The sequence below is a fragment of the Notolepis coatsorum genome (genome assembly GCF_963971535.1).
Source record: "Notolepis coatsorum genome assembly, chromosome: 4".
NCBI lineage: Eukaryota > Metazoa > Chordata > Actinopteri > Aulopiformes > Paralepididae > Notolepis > Notolepis coatsorum.
Window position 1 is genome coordinate 88,561,202 of NC_140168.1, and position 16,283 is coordinate 88,577,484.

The window sequence follows — 16,283 nt, forward strand, 5'->3', positions numbered from 1 at the left end:
ATAATACTATATACGTCCAAATCATGTTGTTTATCGAGTTATTGGCAACGGATCGCTATCCAGTGTATCAAGCTGGAGTCCCGCTAGCGTTAGCGAGTGGCCGGACAAAATATGGGTGAGCACCACTTCCGGCGCGTCACTTCCGGTTTTGGCGATTCGCCGATCGGCCACCAGATGGCGGTCTTGAACCGTTGGAGAGTTGAGAGGAGATCAACAGCAAGTCTCAAGTCTCCGTGGGTGAAATATGATTGCCATGACAGATTTTTGAAATATTGATCTCAAAGACGCTGTACGACATCATTGGCAGATTAAGCATGGCGAGCAATGACGTCTAACGTCGTTCTTGGCGATTAAAGGGTTAAGACCAGAATTTAGAATGTGTGTACGTACAGAAAATTCGGGATTTATCACACGTGCGTACACAGGTTCTACACACACCTGCAAGTACTCCGTGTTGATAAATGCCACTTGATCTACGCTCCGCGCTCGTGCACGGTTTTACGTATTTGCATATAGCACCGCCCATAATCAACCATATATGGTAATGAACACCCCCATGAAATGTGGAAAAGTGGACTAAGCCGAGCGAACGCCTGGGAGAAATACGCGACAGGCTGACAGACATCTATTAACTTCCTAAAGACCATTGCTGCCTCAGGGCAGTGCAAACACTAATCAAGACCGTGAACCACTGTTTGCCATTGGTGTCATTAATAACCATGCTGGAATATGACTGCTTTTTCTTCGTTTCGTTCGATTAATACCCAGGGATTAAAGTTCTCCGTCAATTTCATTCCAATTCGCGACGGATTTTCCGTAAATGTTCTACCTGCATATGATTTGTAGAGGCATACAATCTATTTTGATGTCGGTATTAGGTAGTCTATATGAACAATAATACGAGAGCATATACAAGAACCTTTCTTTTTTTTTTGATCTTTTTCCCCCTCCTTTTTTCCTCCGATTTTCTCCCATCCCAATGTTAGTCGTTATGCCAATTCCCAATCCCCTTCCTGGTCGCTGCGCACTTACCCCCCACAGTCGGTCTGGGAGAGTGGAGGCTACCACGTGTTTCCTCCGACACACGTCCAGCCAATCAACCGCTTCTTTTCACCTGGCAGCGCGGATTCTCACTGAGAGGGCGTAGCGTGTGGAAGGATCACACTATCCCACTTCGATCCTATCCGCGCTTAGCAGGCGCCCCGACCGAACTGTAGGAGTCGCTGTTTACAACGACCCGGACCCACCCCGCCAGCTTCTCCCACCCTCTAATACTGCCAATTGTATTAGTGTGAACGGCCAGCCAAGCTGGTGACAACCCCGGAGCTGTGAGCTGGATTCGAACAGGCGAATCCAGCCGCTCCGGGGTTGGTGACGAACGCAATCTCCGTTACGCCACCTGACCGCCACAAGAACCTTTCTATTCACATAACTGCATTTGTGATGGAGCTTTGACAGCTACATGGGTGGTAACAGTCTATTGCTCGATCGATCTCCAATATCACGATGGACCGTGCCATGTAGCCTATGTATAGCCTGCCTATGTGATCAATAAAAACGCAAACTTGAATCCCATCATCATATTTATATGTCGTGTCTGTCCACTATGTTTGTTACTTTGTTATTTCCCCCCCCTATCTATGTAAAGCGACCTTGGGTCTCTTGAAAGGCGCTATATAAAATGAAGCTATTATTATTATTATCACGTCTGTGCGGGAGCTCACAAATAGACTATGTTAGTCTCAGTGAAGTTTCAACAGCGGTCGTCTATTCTAACCAACAAATTGAAGTAGAAAGCATTTCATTGTGACCAATCTTATTTGGAAACATGACACAAAATAGTATTTCGCTTTTTATTTTAAACAATATTTAATCGTGTTTGGAGGTGGGTGTTCTGCGTCTGCCCCCCCGTGCCAAACAAGCAGGCCAACCTCTTGTTCGAGCGTGAGCCGGTTATAATTACACTACTGTCGCTATTTTACAATTAACTATAATGAATTATGGGTCTGCAGTCTCCGCTGGGCGGCAGGTACGCACGGTCGGAGCTGTGCGTATATATACGCACAAAGTCAAGCACACGTTCAAATTGATAAGTCCCACACTTTGCTTAGAAATGATCGTACGCACGGGTTACGCACATATCTGTGCATACGCAACATTGATAAATGAGGGCCCTGGTATGTAATTTCATCTTTCCTTGTGACAATATTGTCACCCACTGTAACTGAGAAGCCGTCGGTCTTGCTGAGTTTGTTATTTGAACTAGGGATGCACGATAATTATCGGGCCGATATGGGCGGCTACGTGGCGTAGTGGGCAAGGCGCTCGCCACGAAATCTGGAGACGCTGGGCTTGCCTGTTCGAGCCCAGCGCTCCACATTTGCTTTCAGTTTAGCTGGTCGTCCGTACTAATACACATTGGCCGTATTAGGGGGTGGGAAACTGATGGGTGGGGATCGGGCGTTGTGGACAGCGACTCCTACAGGTCGGTTGGTGCGCCTGCGCAGTAGAATCAGGAAGTGTCGGGGGCAGCGTGAGCCTCCCACGCGTTACTCCTCGCCACTGAGAGATCGAGCTGCGCAGGTGAAAAGATGCGACTGCTGTTACCTCAAGTACCGGAGGGGACTTGTGCTATGTATGACTTAGTCCACATTGCAGCCGGCTTGTGGGAGGCAAGAAACAGCGTTTGTGACAGGGGAGGGTTGAATTGGATGTTACGAAATTGGGATGGGAGAAAAATATAGAAAAATGGGAGAAAAATTGGATAAAAAAAAAAAAAAAATCGGGCCGATATCAGCAATTATGACGTCATCCCGATAAACCCGATAACGTTATTAATAGCTCCGATAATATAATGTATTTTTTGGTAAAAAAAAATGCGGTGTGGGTGAATTTGGATGAAGTGCGTTTGTTTCGACTGTCGGCTCCTCCCGTTTTGCCAGTACTGTGGTACGACTGATATCGTGTGGTTTAGGAACAGGGCGTTTTACACAAATCCAGCGCTCCCTTTCTTGGCTGTGACGTAGCCACGTACGTTTCTTGAAAGCAGCGTGGATGTAAACAAAGATGGCGACGCTAGTGGGGATTGTTTCAGAGGGGAAAAGTTCACTTGCTATTTGTAATAAATGCAATGCAGAAGTTCCACGAGGAGGGAAAAGTGCAGCGGCTTGTGATACATCCAACCTAGCAGGTCACCTGCGGCATCACCACCGCTGCGATGGTGTGTTATTGTGTTAACTTAAAAGCCTGCGACGACGCAGGGAGCTAAGCAAAGCTAGCCCCTTTCATGGCTGTGATGCAACCCTTGGTTGAATACGCAGTCACTTATTGCTCCGTAGTAGCCAGGTTAATTTGCACCACCAAGGACTGCTTAAAAGCTAGCGGCTTGAGCCCTTGGGTCATTTCTGTCAAACTTCTTTAATTTAGCAAACGACTCGTCAATAGGTACAAGCGTGCTCGCGTCGTCGTCGTAGGCTTCTAACACCATCGCAGCGGTGTCCACTCAAAGCCTTTCTTTCAAGGCGGACAGCTTTGAAAAAAGAAGAAAAAAAAGCTTCAAGCGTCTTAGGTTGGATGTATTATAAGTTGTTGACGGATTGTGAATTTTCATTTGGAAAAATAAATATGGTCACTGTTGTCTTGGCTTTTGTTTCTGTTGTCTGGTTAGGTCAAAACTACAGGAATATACATTTAAGTTGGTGTTAAGTTATTGTCCTGGGAAGTCTTTTTATGTATTATTATTATTATTATTATTATTATTATTATTATTATTATTATTATTATTATTATTATTATTATTATTATTATTATTATTATTATTATTATTATTATTGTGATATGTTTTGTTTCATGTTGGAAAAAAAAGAAAACAAATTGATAAAAAAAAGAATATAGACATTAAAAAAAAATGTAATACAATAAATATCGGTTATCGATATCGGTTATCGGCTTGAGGAGCATAAAGTTATCGGTGTCAAAAAATCAATATCGTGCATCCCTAATTTGAACCGAAGAGAATGGACTCTGTTTTACCCAGGTCAGGTGTAATGATAGTTTGTTATCAGCGAGCCAGGTGCAGATTCTGCCGAGTTCAGAGCTGAGGGCTTTTTCAACCTGCAACTTGTTCTTGTCAGAGACCAGCAGGGCTGAGTCGTCCGCAAATAGGAACAAGTTGCAGTCACAAGCTGACGACATGTCATTTTGCATAAATTAGGAAAGGAAACTAAAAACTATAACAAAAAAAAAAAAAAAAAAAAAATTAAATCAAGGACAATTCACAGAACCATTTAAAGTCAGTCAAAACATCTGCAGCCAAATGTGCTAGATTCCATATCGCTTAGAAGTTCAGGTGGTTTTGTAGCTGATTCCAGGTGGAGCTGCATATCTGAACGCAGTACGGACCCGAGGGACAGTTAGTAAAAATAAGCCCTGGGAACAAAGACCATAACTGCCCATACTTTTTTGGAGAATGTACTAGGTAAGTTGGCAGCAGTCCAAGGATAGCCTGCGGGTGGACAGGGCAGACCATCCCACCCGAGAATACAAAGTACAGTGGAGGGTAAGGACTTAAAAATGTGTGATGAATCTCAGCGCTCCATGGTAGACAGAATCCAGCGAGTGTAGGCATTTTGAGGATGCATGCATGTATATAACATCACCATAGTCCAGCACAGACATACAAGTGGCAACAACCAGCCTCTTTTTAGCCTCGAAGGAGAAACAAGCCTTGTTCCTAAAATAAAAACCCAGTTTCAACTTCAGCTTTTTAGCTAGTTGCTGAGTGTGAGGCTTAAAAGAAAGACTTTTTCTTTTAAAAGAAAAACTTTGAACTGCAATCCCCTGTATGAAAGGTGCTATACAAATAAAGTTATTATTATTCAAAAGAAGCCTGCGCTGTATACAGACTGCTGGTAGACACGCAGCCTAAATGGGTCTGTGTGTGTGTGTGTGTGTGTGTGTGTGTGTGTGTGTGTGTGTGTGTGTGTGTGTGTGTGTGTGGGTCAGTGTGTGTGTGTGTGTGTGTGTGTGTGTGTGTGTGTGTGTGTGTGTGTGTGTGTGTGTGTGTGTGTGTGTGTGTGTGTGTGTGTGTGTGGGGGGGTCAGTGTGTGTGTGTGTGTGTGTGTGTGTGTGTGTGTGTGGGGGTCAGTGTGTGTGTGTGTGTGTGTGTGTGTGTGTGTGTGTGTGGGGGTCAGTGTGTGTGTGTGTGTGTGTGTGTGTGTGTGTGTGGGCACTTTTCCAGTCGACCAGCACCGCACGGTATACGCCGGGGCAAGCCTCCCCGTCCTGAACCCATGCCGTGTCGCCCGGATGCTTCTGCATCACACAACAGACCGGTGACTGGGACGCGGGGACGCCAGAGTGGCCCTCATATTGGAGTTTAAATACCCACATCAAATGGTAAACGGCTGCATTTATATAACAGCTTTTATCCAAAGCGCTTTACAATTTTGTAATCCTCACATTTTACACATTCACACACCGATGGCAGAGGCGACGACCACGCAAGGTGCCAACCTGCACATCGGGAGCAGTTAGGGGTTAAGTGTCTCGCTCGAGGACACGCTGCCAGGGAGGAGCGGGGAATCGAACCGGGAACCTCCGGATTACCAGACGACTGCTCTACCTACCGAGTCAACGTCGACCCCACATGTATGCACATTAAAAGCACATTTCTGTTCAGCAAACCCCTTAGTTACAACATCACTGTTGTTGTGGTGTCAGAACAGTCTTACGTCTGCAGGTATTTAATGTTGGCTGCCGGGCAGCTTGTCATCCAGGAAATGGAGAGAATCCTAACCGGGAGATTTATTTGAGCTTTTTGCTTTAAAAGTGAAATACAAATACTTTTTAAAGAGACTAGTCACAGCTGTAGAAGTAGAACTGGATGTGGTGAATTATCAGTTGCGTCGTTCACCAAAAAACAATGCAGATTTATTTTGCATGTATGCGCGTGCGTACATGCGTGTGTGTGCGTGCGTGTGTGTGTGTTACCTTGAGGTGATAGATGTTATCTTCGGTGTCCAGGTCGATACACATGGCTTTCTTCTTGATGGACATGACTGACAGGCCCACGTCTATACAGCCATGACACTTTCCCTTCTTCAGCTGAGAAAAACACACGACAATTACTGTGTGTGTGGGCGTGTGTGTGTGTGTGTGTGTGTGGGCGTGTGTGTGTGTGTGTGTGTGTGTGTACAGTATGTGTCCAAGTCGGGGGTTCTCAAACTTTTTCATACCACAACCCGATTTTATTTGGGGACCCCACACTTAATGTATCGCGTAATTTCAACGTGGAATTAAAAAATATCAAAATAAAAGCACACGTTGTTGAACTTGATCATGCATATTTATTAGAAAATTATATTACAGCACTATGTTATCAATACACATTTATAAAACGAGGCATATTTAGCCAAAATATTTTGCCAGAACATAATATTTTTTTTTTATAAAAATGTATTATTTGGGTCGCGACCCGTAGTTTGAGAACCACTGGTCTAAGTGAATCAGTGAATGAGTTAAAGAGTGAGTGAAGAAGGGAGCTTGTGTGTGAGTGAGTGAGTGAGTGAGTGAGTGAGTGAGTGAGTGAGTGAGTGAGTGAGTGAGTGAGTGAGTGAGTGAGTGAGTGAGTGAGTGAGTGAGTGAGTGAGTGAGTGAGTGAGTGAGAGTGTGTGTGTGCGTGTGCACGTGTATAGGCAATATACAGTTTTTGTGTCTCAGATGTAGACGTGCGATTGACAGGTAGGTGGCGCCGTCAAGGTGATACTTACATCAGTTCCACGCTTTGAATACTTGAGGATGCCTTTCTCCAGAACAAAGTACCTCTACATGGACGAGAGACAGAGGGAAACAAAACAACACATCATTATTCTCACACCTGACCAACCCTAGTTGACAAACAGTAGACCACATCATATACAACCCTAATGGACAAACAGTAGACCACATCATATACAACCCTAATGGACAAACAGTAGACCACATCATATACAACCCAACAGTAGACCACATCATATACAACCCTAATGGACAAACAGTAGACAGGTCATACAACCCCTGGAAAGACCAGTAGCCTGGTCCACTAGCATTAGCCGTTAGCAATGACAGTGACCTTTGCGGAGGTGGAAGGGGATACGTCCGTCACTAGCCTGGCTTCAAACTCCAGGAGGGGTGTTTTTAGCCAACAGCTAGGCAGGCTCATCCGTATCCACTCACTCCAGTCACTTGTGCTAAGCTAGGCTAGCTTGCAGCAGAATAGCTTTCTACTGAGGAAATCGGTATCCATCTTCTTGTCCGACTCTGGAGAAGACGGTAGGCGCGTTTTCCACAATGTTGGCGTGTTCCTTTAAGCGATAACATGTGAGTTGGGAAGTGAGCGAGTGACTCAGACTCAAGAGTTGAAGAGTCAGCTTTACTGAAACTGTTTTCAACATCCCCCTCTCCCCCTCCTCCACCACCCATTGTAGTCGTTTAACCCTTTCACTACCACACTACAGGTTAACCTTTCACTACACACTACAGACGGGTTAACAGTCTATAGTGTGGTAGTGAAAGGGTTAACCCTTTGTTGTGCGGCAGTGAAAGGGTTAACCCTTTGTCGTGTGGCAGTGAAAATGTTTGCAGTGAAAGGGTTAACCATTTGGTAGTGTGGTAGTGAAAGGGTTAAAGGCTTTGAACAAAACACGTCAAAATGATGTCTTTTTGTTCCCGTTTAGTTTTGTTTTACATGTTTTGAAAGCTATTTCAGGAGCTATAGAGACGGCTCCGACGACGAAGCCCCCTGCGGTGACATTGTTTTGCGTCTCTCTCTCTGCAGACTGAGTTTATGCTTTTGATCAAAGGTAGACGCTTCCTTTAAGTGTCGGTCCTCGGTGAGTGTCAGCGTATAAAGGCCTCTGCATGCTACAGAAACTTCAAAGCAACTGCACCACAACATCGACAAAGCAACGGTGTTGCAGACACTCTACCTTTATGCTTCTGCAAAATCAACGCGCAGCCTATGTAACATTGTACCCCGTACGTAGCTAGGTTCCCTAGATAGATGACGCTTCCCTTCTCAACCAACCCATTGATAACAGGCAGAAGAATAAGCATAATTTTTACTTCCGGGCGGGGGGTTTCAAAATAAAAGAGCGAGTCTAAAAGCACCGTAAATACGTTTATTTTTTACAATATCTAACGTTACACGAACCTAAACTAATCTAAAGTTAGTTTAGGTTCGTGTTAACGTTAGATATGTACAAAATAAACGTATTTACGGTGCTTTTAGACTCGCTCTTTTATTTTGAAATCCCCCGACCGGAAGTATTATAGTGTCTGTTGCTAGCAGCTTAATTTTTGCCGGCCGGTTCTATGCTTTTTCTAGCTAACGTAACATCATTAGTTTCCAAAGGAGAGGAGAGAAAGACCGCGGCTCACATGCAGCTCAAACTACCTGTTGGAATAAATTAATTGATTGATGTTTAACTTGTCCCTGTGTGTGTCCAGTCATTTCGACTAGCAAACGTTGTATTTAACATTACCTCAGGATACCATTGTATTTAGTTGGTTAGCTATGTAGCTAATGTGGATAGCATTTTGAATATCACCAATGCTAGCTGGCTGGCTACAGCTTTATTTACTAAATTATGGAGGCTTTTTAATCGTCAAGGTAAGAGAGGATTTGTCATGATCAACTGAAGGCGTATGCTATGGAACAATATGTGCTTGGGTTTTCAGAAAAAGGCCAGTTATGACGCTAATTATTTAGCTAATATTGATAGCATAGCTTGCTGCCTACAACAATGGCGGATGGTATTCCTCGCTGCTTCTATGACAGCCCCGCCCCCATTCACTACCAACCAATCACTGCTACGCAATACCAACGCAACGGGTTTTTAGATTAGATTTTGGACACAGGTACGCAACGTCCTCGCAACACAGTCTACAAGACTGTCTGCAACAAGCGCGCTGAAATCGCGCCGATGTTGTGTTGAAGTTGCTTTGAATTTGCTGTAGCATGCAGAGGCCTTAAGGCCCTGTCCACACGCACGCGGGGTGTTATGTAACCCAGTCCAGGGTGAAGTTTTGCGCGCATCCCGGTTGCAGTGGTTGCGTGTGGACATAGAAAACCGAGGTTATTTCCAGTGTTTACAGCAGAGCTGTCCCAAGTAGCCTTATATGAAAATGATTGTAACAAACGTTTGTTCGAAACATATCGTCTGTGTTGAAGAGTGTTGTGATCGACTGATCGATGTCTGTTGTCGCATTCCTGACCTGACCAGAGTAAACCTGTAGCTGCGGCTAAACTAAGCTCATGTGTTGTCAAGTTATTGTTATAAGGAACCCAGTCCAAACTATAACAGTCTGCATCCCCTTAACAATTGTTTGTATTGAGCCATATTGTATTGTACCCATTCTGCAATCTGTTAAATAAAGTTTTCATCCATTCATTCTACTAGCATTAACGTTACTACTTTATTATTACGTTAGCACGTAAGCTAACAAAATCGGCGATCTTTTTGTGAGACTAAACTCCGCTCTTGGTGGTAAATTGTGTTGATGTTGGTTTTGTTTCATCAACAAATGAGGCAGAACACACAGTGAATGTATCCTTTTTTGTTTATTGCACGTTGTTCTAGCTGCAAACTGTAGAATTGTTTGGCTGTGAGCAAGGAGGGATGTTATTGTTCCAGGCTTCAGTTCAGTTTCCGGTATTAACTCTAAACCCTTCTGATTGGTTGAAATGGCCTTCATGTCTGAACTACATCGCCACCTACTGCTTTGGCATTGTACTACATGTATATACGTCACTGGGTGCGGGGTTTAAACCACGTCGTGTGGACAGTTTTTTTTTTTGTTGAATAATAATTTTAAAAAACAGTGTCAAAAATACCCGTGATCGTGTGGACTGGGCCTTAAGTTAAAATGGTTATTTATTTTTTACCCAGGGACGGTGCACATTAATGAAAATCTTCAGTTTCCACATCAATGTAAATGTGCCAGATTTGAGCTAATGAGCTAGTTTTTCATCTGTAGTCCCTGCGTAACATGCATGTCTGTATGGTGTGGGAGGAAACCGGAGTACCCGGAGGAAACCCACGTGAACACAGGGAGAACATGCAAACTCCACACAGAAAGGCCCCCTGCTGGGGTTCGAACCCAGGACCTTCTTGCTGCGAGGCAGCAGTGCTAACCACTGTGCCACCGTGCCGCTTTCTATATAAAAAAGCAGAATCAGTGTGTTCTCAGAGGAGGAGAGTCACAGGAAAGCATATACATGGGGCCCACTGAACCTGTATTTACCCAGGGTAGGATCTGAAACTTGTATTTACCCAGGGTAGAATCTGAAACTTGTATTTACCCAGGGTAGGTTCTGAAACTTGTATTTACCCAGGGTAGAATCTGAAACTTGTATTTACCCAGGGTAGAATCTGAAACTTGTATTTACCCAGGGTAGAATCTGAAACTTGTATTTACCCAGGGTAGAATCTGAAACTTGTATTTACCCAGGGTAGAATCTGAAACTTGTATTTACCCAGGGTAGAATCTGAAACTTGTATTTACCCAGGGTAGAATCTGAAACTTGTATTTACCCAGGGTAGAATCTGAAACTTGTATTTACCCAGGGTAGAATCTGAAACTTGTATTTACCCAGGGTAGAATCTGAAACGTGTATTTACCCAGGGTAGAATCTGACATTCTTAATCCACTAATAGTCATAGGATTTTGTTGACTAATCAATTAGTTAACACTTTGGGTGCCGGGACCCGTCTTTAGACGTCTTTGCTGGCCATGCTAAAGTTGCCGGGGGACGCTGTACGTCGTCTTTATATCAATATTTCAAAAATCTGCGATCGGATTCATAATGTCCCTCCGCTGGCCTGAGATACACCAGCAGGACCCACTGAGCTCTCTGGCGGTTCAGGAGCGCCATCTGGTGGCCGATCGCGCAACCGCTTAACAGGAAGCGCAGTAGAGGTTGTGCTAGATGTCCGTATTGCTTCCGGCCACTCGGGATAGGTTCCGGCACTCTAGCTCGTCACACTACATAGCGATCGATTGCCAATAACTCGATAAACAACATGATTTGGACGTATATACCATTATACAAGCTGGAGATGGACCGGGTAATAATATATCCCATAATGATAAAATGTCTACTCGACGATGATCGCCCAACGGCGCGCGGAGACTGGGGTGAGTTTCAGCGTGTAACGTTACCGTCTTCGATAATAACTGATATTATCAACATTTGACCCACATTAGATGATTGGTATAACGCTGCCCACGGAATTATAAACGCCCCCTCGCCCATCCGGTCAACATCAGATGACGTGTAGTAACTTCTAGAAGTACGTCTAGTTGGAATTTTTTATATCGCGCTGATTGCCATCAAACTGTATTTCATCATCAATATAATGCATTTGGGGCTATATATCACGTTCTGGAGAAAGCTGCAGAAAGAGATGAAAACATACTTATACATTAGACCATACTTTACTATGAATATGTGAATGAAAAAGTTTAACGTTGCTACACAATGAACAATACATATAGGACTTTGAATGGGCCCTAATAATGGCAATGTAGCAATAGAATTAAAAAAGTTATAGCCCTGCAAAGAAGGGGACTTTCTCCATAGACAAATAGCGCTGGCAATCTATGGTATATCATTAATTTAACCTTAGGCAACCAAAGTGTTAATTTAATTGAAATATCTGCAAAATTGTCTTTCTCCCATATGATTCAGATTCAGTTTTATTCACCAGATGCAACAAGTACAATGGAATTCTTACTCTTTGTTTGCTCCACAGCATCAAGGAATAAAAAAGCAACAATTTAAAGAATAAAAAGCAGGTATTTATATACAATAAAAAACAATAAACTATTTGCGGTGTGTGCAATAAAACAAGTACAACTAAAGAAATATATTTTTTTTTAATTTAAATTAAAATAAAGTACACAGACAAGCTAAAATAATTGCCTCACGAGACGATACTATCGCGATACTTGTGTCACGATACGATAGTATCGCGATACTAAATATATCGCGATACGCTGAGTATTGCGATATTAATATTGCGTTTTCTTTTTTCTTTTTTACCTTTTTCAATTGCAAAGTAACACTTTGTCAACATGTTTTATCTAATAAAATAAAGTTCAGTCTGTTCATCTCACTTCAATCATTTTTATTGCAGAACATGGTCTTTTCTCAAGCAGGCAGATGTCAACACTGTAATCTGTGTTGCATGTACCTGACAAACTGAACTGTTTGTATTACAGTCATATTCCAACTTAACTGAATGCACATGTGTGTGTGTGGACTACTGTACAGGTATTGAAATGAACAATGCAACTTCCTTATACAAAAAAATACGATTTTTTTGAATGAATAATTAAATATCGATACTTGGCGTACCTGTATCGTTACAGTATCGCCACGCAAAGTATCGCGATACTACTACGTATCGATTTTTCCCCCCACCCCTAGTAGAGGGCACTGGTGGGCCTTCGTGAGCATGACCTCCGTGTGGTAGGTCCACCTTTGGTCATCGGAGATCTGGAGTCATAGGAACCGGAAGCAGTTGACGAGACCTAATTTACTTGAATTTTTACCCAGTAGGGTCAAGAATCCGACCTGCCTCCATGAAATACATACGGTAGCCAAGGGGGAAAAGACGCATCAGTGCCATCGACTGCAAGAGTCCTGACTTTTGACATTCTCTTACAATGCACACCGGCTAGCCTAGCTATTGAACTCTCACAGAGTTTTAAGCTAATAATAATAATAATTAATTGCATTTTATATAGCGCTTTTCTAGACACTGCTTTACAATGTAGGATGGAAATTGCCTCCTTCACCACCACTGTGTAGCACCCAACCTTGGGCTAGGCAGGCTCAATGGCTGCCATACACTGGCACCAGGCACACGACATCACACTATACAATGGCTGAACGGCTCAGGAGACAGGGATTGATATCAGTCAATTAAGGGGAAGGGATGATTAGGTGGCCTTGATGTCAGAGACCTGATTGGTAATTTGGCCAGGAACGTCTTTATGATAGGCGTCCTGGGTTCTTTAACGACCGAGATTCAGTCAGGACCTCGGTTTAGCGTCTCATCCATTCATTTGTGCTAAGCTAGGCTAGCTTGCAGACCTACCTTGTGCCAGCCCTTCATCGGCCACTTCCTCCTCTTCAGCAAGAGCCCCTCCTGCTTCTCAGGCTCCTGCACGCTGGCCGGGCCCCCCCGCATCCCCTCCACTATCTCCCAGCTGTCCTGGAGGGGGGGGGGGGGAGAGAGAGAGAGAGAGAGAGAGAGAGAGAGAGAGAGAGAGAGAGAGAGAGAGAGACAGACAGACAGACAGACAGACAGACAGACAGACAGACAGACAGACAGACAGACAGACAGACAGACAGACAGACAGACAGACAGACAGACAGACAGAGAGAGGGAGGGAGGGACAGAGAGAGAGAGAGACAGAGAGAGGGAGAGAGAGACAGAGAGAGGGAGGGACAGAGAGAGAGGGAGGGACAGAGAGAGAGAGAGAGAGAGAGAGAGAGAGAGAGAGAGAGAGAGAGAGAGAGAGAGAGAGAGAGAGAGAGAGAGAGAGAGCTTATATTGCGAGTCTACTCAGAGAGAGAGATGAGTAGGTTTTCAGGCAATCCAGTTGGTGTGATTGTGGCATGCATCCAAGACAAATAAAAGGAATCCATTTCAATTATTTAATTTGGCCCATACATACGTATGTAGTTGCGCACACACACACACACGCAAAACCTCTCACTCACTCACACACACACACACACACACACACACACACGCAAAACCTCTCACACACACACACACACACACACACACACACACACACACACACACACACACACACATACAGCTACCAGATGGCCTCCGGGACATCATGGTTCATGGTGTAGATCACTTCAGCTTATTTTAGGTCAGATGACGTTGACTTGGCTCAGATAAAGAATATTGAAATGGTAACCGTGGCTGCAAGCACTTTGAGAAATGAGTGCATCCGAATATGTAATGCAATACATGCAAAAACATGCACACAATCGTGCACATACACATTCACACAAGTGCACATATATCCTCGCTCACACACACATACACGCACACACACAGACGCACAATCATGCACACAATCACACATGCATACACACTATCGCACATACCCTCACACACACACACACACACACACAGTAATGCACACAATTGTACACACATACCCGGCTCACACAAGCTTGCACACACACACACACACACACCTGGTGGCCGTCATGCTTTGACGAGCCGCTGCTGTCGCTGTGGGTGGGCGACGTTGATGTCATCTTTCCTCGACTCGATCGCTTTCTGGCCTCCGCTGTCTCGTTTCCGTGGAAACCCAGACGACAACGATCACGGCGCCTGGAGCATCACTCTGACCTCACCAAGGCCACGACGCGACAGTCGGCACTGAGAGAAGAAGAGGAGGAAAAAGAAGAGGAAGGAGAGAAGCGGTGGGGTGGCGTGTTAATTTTATTTATTCGTTTATTTGTAAGGGACGATGTATATTAATGAACATTCAGCATTTTGCAATAAAACATTGATGTACAGTAAATACACCCGAATTAGCAGAGGCAAATTTTCATCGGTAGTCCCCACATAAAACCACATGAGACCAAAAGTGCATACAGTACATAAAACCAAAAATACGATACATAGAACCACAAATACATAAAACCAGAAGAATACATAAAACCAGAAATGCATACAGTACAATTACAAGGTTAAAACACAAAGCAGAAGTAGAAATTACAGGAGTAATACTTATCCTAAAATGCGACTAGAGTGCTATCTAGGTGGGGCATATCCTAAAGTGCAAATGCTAAAGTGCGAGCTAGGCTAGGCCTATCCTAAAGTGCTCTATTTAAAAAAAAATTAAGGCTTTGATTGAGGTTAAAAGGTTCAATCTGTAATCTGTAATCCAAACAACAAACAAACTAGCTTGCAGCCAGATAGCTTTCTACTGAATGCACAGAGAGGAAATTGGTATCTACTGCATCTTCTTGTCCGACTCTGGAGAAGACGGTAAAGTGCAATTTCCCTCAATGTTGCCGTGTTCCCAGTTCCGTTAACACTTTAATCGCCATGGGTTAAATTCATAATTTACCATCCCTCGCCAGCTCTATTTGTCTATGGAGAAGTTCCCCTTCTTTGCAGGGCTATAACTTTTTAAATTCTATTGCTAAACTGCCATTATTATGGCCCATTCAATGTCCTATATGTATTGTTCAGGGTGTAGCAACGTTAAACTTTTTCATTCACATATTCATACTAAAATATGGTCTAAAGCAGGGGTCAGCAACCTTTTTGACATGGAGTGCCTGTTTGAAATATAGTTGTAACTAGTGTGCCTCAACAATATTCCATGCATCGTAATTTTTTTTCTCTCATAATCAGGTATTTTTAATGATAATTTTTACATTATTACATCATTATTGTTATTGTTATTATTAACAATATTATTATGATGGTTGTATCAACCCTAAATCTGAGTTTGGGGGGGGGAGAATGCAATGCAGACAAACAGCTGCATACAGTGCAACCATTTCACTCACATTTGCCCATTCATTTTTGGACACATCACACACCATCGGTTTGTGTACTGTACGTGTGCTGTCATAGCTCCACCTACAGGCCTAATGGAGAACACCAGGAGAACACCAGGATGTGAATGGAGGGTAAATGTGAGGTATATCGTGTAAATAAGTTTTGATTGATCGCAAGACTACACTGTAAAAAAAATTATAATAAGTTACCAGAACTTAAAAATATTGAGTTCAGTTACTGCGCAATGAGGTTTTCAGTTTTCAATCCATAATAAGTTAACAGAAAAATAAGTACACAACCACATTATTTCAACCTAATAAAACTATGTTTATTGTCATTGTTTTAAGAACACAAGTTGACTTGGTAATACTCACATTTTGAGTAAAAAAAAATTGCTTTTAACATGTGCAATGTTCAATGAAATAGAAAAATAAATAATACAATTTGTTGATTAATCCCACTGGTCACAATGGTGACCGTAATAATGTTTTTGTTATAAGGCTCTGCAAATGTTACTGAATGATGTAGCAATGTATTTCCAGCTAAATTGAAATAATAAACAAATAAAGGGTCTCAATTAAATATGTGGTAGTAAAAATAACCTGTGGGAGGATTTCAACAAGATAAATGCGACAACAGTGCAAAATATTTCACTATAATATTTCAAAGCAAAAAAAATAAATAAAA

At 43.1% G+C, this 16,283-nt stretch overlaps 1 protein-coding gene across 1 annotated transcript in view; it reads right to left on the reverse strand.

The window, feature by feature from the left end:
- Nucleotides 1-16,283, reverse strand: part of osbpl3a (oxysterol binding protein-like 3a) — a 147,027-nt gene that overhangs the window by 67,045 nt on the left and 63,699 nt on the right. The window contains exons 2-5 of the mRNA XM_084313667.1: nt 14,273-14,459; nt 13,146-13,262; nt 6,771-6,824; nt 5,992-6,105 (exon numbers count right to left, since the gene is read on the reverse strand). Coding sequence (XP_084169793.1) covers nt 5,992-6,105; nt 6,771-6,824; nt 13,146-13,262; nt 14,273-14,335 — 348 coding nt within the window. The 5' untranslated portion in view covers nt 14,336-14,459. The remainder of the gene's footprint in view (nt 1-5,991; nt 6,106-6,770; nt 6,825-13,145; nt 13,263-14,272; nt 14,460-16,283) is intronic.